General features: G+C 66.5%; 1 protein-coding gene across 1 annotated transcript in view; it reads left to right on the forward strand.

Moving 5' to 3' along the window:
• The window catches only part of WDR90 (WD repeat domain 90), a 16,203-nt gene that overhangs the window by 1,757 nt on the left and 7,978 nt on the right, over positions 1-6,468 (forward strand). The window contains exons 8-25 of the mRNA XM_029949047.1: positions 244-347; positions 427-645; positions 791-853; positions 1,088-1,156; positions 1,672-1,782; positions 1,861-2,006; positions 2,076-2,133; positions 2,582-2,700; positions 2,827-2,970; positions 3,054-3,184; positions 3,254-3,370; positions 3,594-3,829; positions 3,996-4,138; positions 4,300-4,430; positions 4,890-5,020; positions 5,370-5,531; positions 5,744-5,872; positions 6,108-6,423. Of these exons, the coding sequence (XP_029804907.1) occupies positions 244-347; positions 427-645; positions 791-853; positions 1,088-1,156; positions 1,672-1,782; positions 1,861-2,006; positions 2,076-2,133; positions 2,582-2,700; positions 2,827-2,970; positions 3,054-3,184; positions 3,254-3,370; positions 3,594-3,829; positions 3,996-4,138; positions 4,300-4,430; positions 4,890-5,020; positions 5,370-5,531; positions 5,744-5,872; positions 6,108-6,423 (2,529 nt within the window). The remainder of the gene's footprint in view (positions 1-243; positions 348-426; positions 646-790; positions 854-1,087; positions 1,157-1,671; positions 1,783-1,860; positions 2,007-2,075; positions 2,134-2,581; positions 2,701-2,826; positions 2,971-3,053; positions 3,185-3,253; positions 3,371-3,593; positions 3,830-3,995; positions 4,139-4,299; positions 4,431-4,889; positions 5,021-5,369; positions 5,532-5,743; positions 5,873-6,107; positions 6,424-6,468) is intronic.

Consider the following 6,468-nt stretch of genomic DNA (forward strand, 5'->3'; position numbering starts at 1 on the left):
ACACTGTTCGGGGTTAGCGAGCCTGGCAGGATGGGGCCCAGGGGAGCCGGGCCTGGTCTGGAGGCCGTCCTGGGGTGCCAGAACTGTGCGGGAGGTTGTGTGGGGTGCCTGGTGATCTCAGGCCTCCCCAGGGGGGAGGTGGGCTGCAGCTGTGGGCGTGGCTTCAGAGGAGCCAGTGAGGCCAGGGCCCAGGTTCTGCCCAGGCCTCTGCTCTCTGCTCAGCACACGTTTGCTCCTTTCCAGTTTTCCAGGGGCGCGAGCTGGGGCTTCTCCCTCACCAGGTGGCCTTCAGTAGTCCTTTCCTGGACAGCGTGTCCCCGGTGGCCCAGATGATCGGCCCCACAGCCGTGAGTGCTCCTGTGCCCTTGGAGATGGGGCTGGAGGGCGGTGGCCCCAGGGTCCTGACGCACACTTGTACCTCTGCAGTCTCACCAGGCCCCGTCCGTGCCCAGGCCTCTTCCAGAGGTCGGCTTGTTCTGCGAGCGCCCGGAGGTCCGCAGTACGAATGGCTCCGGTGACCATAGCCGGGAGCCCTCAGCCAGGGCGAAGGTCACTGACAAACACGCAGCTGGCAACGGCATTCACACGTCTGCCCCGGAGTCAGCCATGGTGCCCGTGGCCCTGGAGGACGTGGCCCTTGGCGAGGTCAGTGCCTTTCCCAAGGAAGGTAAGGGACAAAGCGGGTGGGGCCTTGGGGGAGGGGTCGAGGGGGGTTGAGACCTCAAAGGGTGGGGCCTTGAAGAGGAGTGGGCAGGGGCTGCTGGGCCTCTGAGAGCCTTTTGTCGTCCAGGGTCCCGGCAGAAAGCAGAGCAGTCAGGACATGGCTTTGGGCGACGCTGTCTTCCAGCGAAGAGTAAGGAGGTGCCAGGTGGTCAGTGGGGGCCTCGGACTCCAGGCAAGGGCAGGAGCTAGGGTCCCCGGAGGTCCCGGCACTGTGGCTGCATGCTGGAGCCCTGCCACAGTGCAGCTGGCAGCCGCGAGGACAACATCATTCTCTCGGGAGGGAGGGACTCGCCCCCGGCTGGTGGGGTCCCGGTGGGACAGGGCCTTGCCTGCTGGGGTCTCACTGTGAGTTTGCCCGTTTCAGAGCTTTCTCCCGGATCCCGTCCTGAGGCTCACAGGGGTCATTGGCTTTGGAGGCCACAGTACCAAATGGGTGAGGGGTCCTGTGTTCCCTTTGGATCACATGTCAGTTACACCGAGGGGGCAGCAGGGGAAGCCTGTGTGTCCCCAGGGTGGCTCTGTGGACAGCGAAGCTTCCTGAGGGGGTTGAGTCCCTCAATCCTGTGTCTGCACAGGGCTCTGTGTTTCCTCAGCGGACATGCGGACTTCCTGTCCAGATGTCCCTCTCTTGTTTCGTGACCGTAGGCTGGGTCAACACCGGCCCAGGTGCTTGGGCTTCGTCGGCCCGAGAACTTGCACTTGGCCATGTGAGGCCCCCATGCTTGTTGTCTGGCCTGTGGGGCTGGGCGGGGGCGCCACCTCCGGGTCTCTGTGGTCATATGCTTGCTCAGAGTTTCTGTGGGTCCTGCCATTTCCTTACCTGACCCCCCAGGGTTTCTTGCAGTACAGATGGGTTCAGAGGAGGTCCTGTGCACGTGTGTGTGCATCCTGGGGAGCACGGGGTGGTAAGGCCCACCTGTGACACTAGACTCTGGCCCCTGTGCACAGGCCCTGTGGACTGAGGACGGGGCTGCTGTGGTGTACCCCTGCCACGCGGTCATTGTTGTCATGTACACGGACACCCGCAAGCAGCGCTTCTTTCTCGGCCATACTGACAAGGTGGGCACCCCCTGCCCATCCCAAAGGAGGCACGTGCCTGTAGGCTGGACCCTGTCTCTCACCCTGCCGCCTCCCCAGGTTTCTGCCCTGGCGCTGGATGGGAGCAGCTCACTGCTGGCCTCAGCCCAGGCCCGGCCCCCAAGCATGCTGCGCCTGTGGGACTTCCAGACTGGAGGGTGCCTGTCCCTGTGCCGGAGCCCGGGCCACGCCCTCTGCTCCCTGAGGTGGGTGTGGGGCCTCTGGGGGGGTGGGGGCCAGCCCCAGCTCACTGACCACCTGCCCTGCTCCTGCAGCTTCTCCAGCAACGGGGCGCTGCTCTGCGGCGTCGGCAAGGACCCCCACGGGAGAACGGTACCGGGGCCGGGTCAGGGAGGCCAGGGTGCGGGCAGAGTCCAGACCCCTTGGGAAGCAACCAAGCTCCCCTGCCAGGCCCCCTGCCTGGTGGGCACCGGGTAGTACGTCGGGTTTTCAGCCCTCCGGGACAGGGTCAGCGTCACGCCAGGCGCTCTGTCCTTGCTGGCCGTGTGTCATGCGTCAGCCTTTCGGAAGTCTCCTGGATCCGAGGCATCTCTTATTCTCCCGTGGGTCCGTCTCTGCTTGCGGGTCGGTGTTCACTGTTTCCACAGACGTGCCCGGCTTCGCGCGTTTGGGAAGCCTTGGGGTACGGGTGTAGGCCGATGTCCCCGCCCCCTTAGCCCCCTGGCAGTCAGGCGGGCCTGTGTGGGAAGGGAGAGCTGAGGCGTGGGGGGCCAGGCGGGTGTGGGGTGGGCCTCGGGCACTCAGTACGGGCTTGTCGTAGGTGGTAGTGGCCTGGGGCACAGAGCAGGTGAGACGAGGCGGTGAGGCCGTCCTGCTCGCAAAGACACACACCGGTGTTGACATCCAGGCATTTAAGGTTGCCTTTTTCGATGAAGCCAGGTGATCGGACGGTCCCTGTCCTGCTGGGATGGGTCCTTGGCAGCCCAGGGGCCCCGATGGGGGGCTGAGCCTGCCCCTCCTCCCTGGCGTGGGGACTGTCCACAGTGTTGGGTTTCTGCCTGGCAGGATGGCGTCGTGCGGGCAGGGCAGCGTGCGGTTGTGGAGGCTGCGAGGTGGGGAGCTGCGTTCCTGCCCCGTGGACTTGGGGGAGCACCGCGTGCTGGAGCTGAGTGACCTGGCCTTTGGGCAGGCCCAGGACGGCCATACTCTGTGAGCCTCGCCCTCGGTCCCCTCACCGGCTGGGTCCTGCTCCCCGCGCCCCTCCGGCCCTCACCTGTCGCTTCCCTGAGCAGCTACGTGTGCGGCCGCAGCGGCCACATCCTGGAAATCGACCACCAGAGCATGGCGGTGCGGCACGTGTGTCGCCTGTTGCCCACACAGACCCCTGGCAGTGACCTCTCACAGAAGCAGACCTCAGGTGCGGGTAGGTGGGTCCCCTGCCACATGGGGGGAGCGGTCTCAATGCTCTGGGCTGACACCGCCCACCCCCTAGGCCCTGGCATTCCCATCAGCAGCCTCAGCATCTCCGGGGCCACATGCGCCGTGGGCTCCGACGATGGCTACCTACGCCTCTGGCCCCTGGACTTCTCCTCTGTGCTCCTGGAGGCAGGTGGGGCCATGGCACGGTCTCCCCACTAGAACTGCTGTAGGAGGGCCGTCCCTGGGGTCAGCCCCTGGCTAGAAGGCAGTCACGGGGCTCCGCAAGGCAGAGTCCTGAGCCCAGGAGCTGGTGGTCATGGGGGAACCGCTTGTCCTGGCCTGCAGGCTGCAAGGAAACGGGTCCGTGTGGGTTGGGTACGGGCTGGGAGGTCGCTGAGCCCCCTTGCCTGCAGAGCACGAGGGCCAGGTCACTGTGGTCTGCGTCAGCCCTGACGGTCTGCGTGTGCTGTCCGCCACCTCCTCGGGCCACCTGGGCTTCCTGGACGTCCCATCCCGGGAATACAACGTGCTGACTCGCTCCCACACTGCGCCGGTGCTGGCCCTGGCCACCGAGTGCAGCCAAGGGCAACTGGCCACCGTGTCCCAGGACCACACTGTCCGCGTCTGGGACCTGGCGACCCTGCAGCAGGTTGGGAGGCCTGGCGGAGGCGGGGACTGGAAGGCTGTAGGCCACCCTGAGGGCCAGTGGGTGGGGCCCAGGCAGGCGTGGTGTACAGGAGGGCCCAAGGGGCGTGAGGGCTCAGGCCATCTGGCAGCCCCGCCCCTGCGCACCCTGATGGACCCCCACCCTCCAGCTGTACGACTTGAGGTCCCCGGAGGAGACCCCGTGCACCATTGCCTTCCACCCCACACGGCCAGCCTTATTTTGCGGCTTTGGCAGCGGGGCCGTCCGCTCCTTCAGCCTGGAGGCCGCCCAGGGTCTAGTGCAGCAGCACAGGTGGGTGCCCGGCTGGCTCCAGCCCCACCGACGCCCGTGGCGGAAGCTGAGGTGGCGTGTGGGCACCTGGGCAGGGCGGGGAAGGGCCCTCGGCTACCTCCTGGGGCCTCGGCCAGGATCGGCTGTGAAAGGTCTGGGCAGTGGGTCCCTGTGTGGTGCAGGTGTCACCGAGGAGCCGTCACCGGCCTGGCCGTCAGCCCCGACGGCAGCTTCCTGTTCAGCTCCTGCTCTTGGGGCACCTTGGCCCAATACTGCTGCTCCACTGCCCAGTGCCGTGTCCTGCGTGTGACAGGTCAGCCCCCCCCCCTCCCCGGCCCCACCGGCCTCCCGGCCATCTCCTTGTCAGGTCCCTGCAGGGCGGGGCTCGCTCGCTACCTAGAGCCCCGGGCTGAGTATGGTTTAGGACTCATCAGCCCCCAGAACTGCAGGTCAGTGGGGGTCTGTACCAGCCTGCTCCAGGAGGAGGGGTGTGGCCTGAGCACCTGGTGGGAGGCGGCCCGCCCCAGGGCACCGCCCGAGGCCGTCTGTTTTGTCTCATGACTGCTGTGACTTGGGCCAGCCGCTCTCACAGCAGCGGTGCCCACCGGTGCCCTGGCGCTCCCATGTGCTGGTCCTACGGGCTGTTGCTATGTGATATGCCAGGCTCTGGGCTGGCGTTTCCCTCCGTTGGGCGCAGGTTTGGGCCCTGACCTTTCTCCTGCGAGTGCCCTCTCTGCGCCCAGTTGACCATGCTTCCCCACGCTGCCGGCAGTTGACGTGGTGTGCCGCGAGGCCTGCCCAACCCCCAGTGCCCTGGTGGTTAGCAGGGACAGCCGTCTGCTGGCTTTCGTGGGCCCCTCCAAGTATGAGGTGACCGTCATGAACACAGTCTCACTGGAAGAGGTGAGTCAGCTGGAACTTTCTGTGTGTCTGTGTCGGCCCGGCCAGCAGACTCTGGGGATCATCCACTGACTGCTATGTGCCTTCCTCGGCTCCATCGGGGTGGAGGGAGGCAGGGAGCGGCAGGGGCTCTCCTTGGCCTGGTGTGAAGTGCCAGGGAGTTGAAGGGGGCAGCTGGGAGGCTGTGCTTACCCCAGAGACGGTCCAGGCTTCGCTGCCTTGATTCAGACACAGAATGTGTGAGCCACGGGCAAGCAGGGGTGCTGAGTAGGGGCCTGAGGCTGCCCCCTTCCCGTGGTCTGGCTCTGGGGGCGTAAGCGCCATCTGGTGCCTACCTGCTGCTCTCCCCCAGCTGCTGCGAGTTGATGTCAGTGCCCTAGACCTGGCCAGCAGCCGCCTGGACTCAGCAGTGGCCATCTGCTTTGGCCCTGTACCCCCTGGCCACCTGCTGGTGTCCACGTCGTCCAACACGGTGGTGGTGCTGGATGCAGAGTCCGGCCGCCTGGTCCGGGAGGTGAGCCCGGGAGTGTGGTCAGCGGCTTTGCCTCCTCTTCCCTCTGGGTCCCAGCGTTAGCGGCTGCCGGGTCTCAAGGAGTGGGGTGGTCCTGGGCCGACTGTTGCTCGTCAGAGGGGGCGTTTCCTGAGAAGGGAGGAAGGAGGGCTTCCCCCGTTCTGGGGGCCTCCGTGAGCTCTGATCTTCCCTCACCAACAAGAGCACTCTTGCAGCTGTCGGGGGTCCACTCTGTGTCCTGCCCCTCCCTGGCGCTCAGCAGGGATGCTCGCTTCCTGCTGACGGCCACTGACCGGGCCATCAAGGTGTGGGACTACTCGGCGAAGGCCAGACCAGGCTGCCAGGTGGGTGCTGACGGCAGGTGCGTGGCGGGTGGGAGGAGGGAGGGTAGAGAACGAGCTGCTCAGCTCACCGTGTCTGCTGGGGCCCGTCGCCCTGGAGGGCCTCTTGCTCAGGCCAGGCCCACGGAGTTCATCGGCTGCCTGAAGCGGGGAGCGCTTCTTCTGTCCCAGGGCTGGGAGGCCCGTGGTGCCCCGCCTTGCCTTGAGGTCTTCCGGGTGTGCCTCCCGTCACCCCCAGGTCTACATCGGCCACTCCGAGCCCGTGCGCGCTGTGGCCTTCACCCCCGACCAGCGGCAGCTCCTCAGCGTGGCGGATGCCATCTTCGTCTGGGACATTCTGGGTGCCCCTGAGAGCTCACCCCCAGGAAGGCAAGTGCCGCCTTCGACCTGCGTCCACCGGCCTCCGGCTACCCCCTCCCCACCTGACACTCGTGTTGCCCCTGCAGTGCTGGAGGCTCACCTGGGGCACCCCCGACCTGCGAGGCTAGTGAGTGGCCCCACCATGGGGGCGGGCTTTGTGGTGATCTCTGGGACCGGCTCTGCAGTCCCTGTGGGTGGCACAGTGCCCCTTCCTTTCCTGGGGCTCCCAGTGCAGAAGC

This window comes from Suricata suricatta, chromosome 8 (assembly GCF_006229205.1).
Source record: "Suricata suricatta isolate VVHF042 chromosome 8, meerkat_22Aug2017_6uvM2_HiC, whole genome shotgun sequence".
NCBI classification, from domain to species: domain Eukaryota; kingdom Metazoa; phylum Chordata; class Mammalia; order Carnivora; family Herpestidae; genus Suricata; species Suricata suricatta.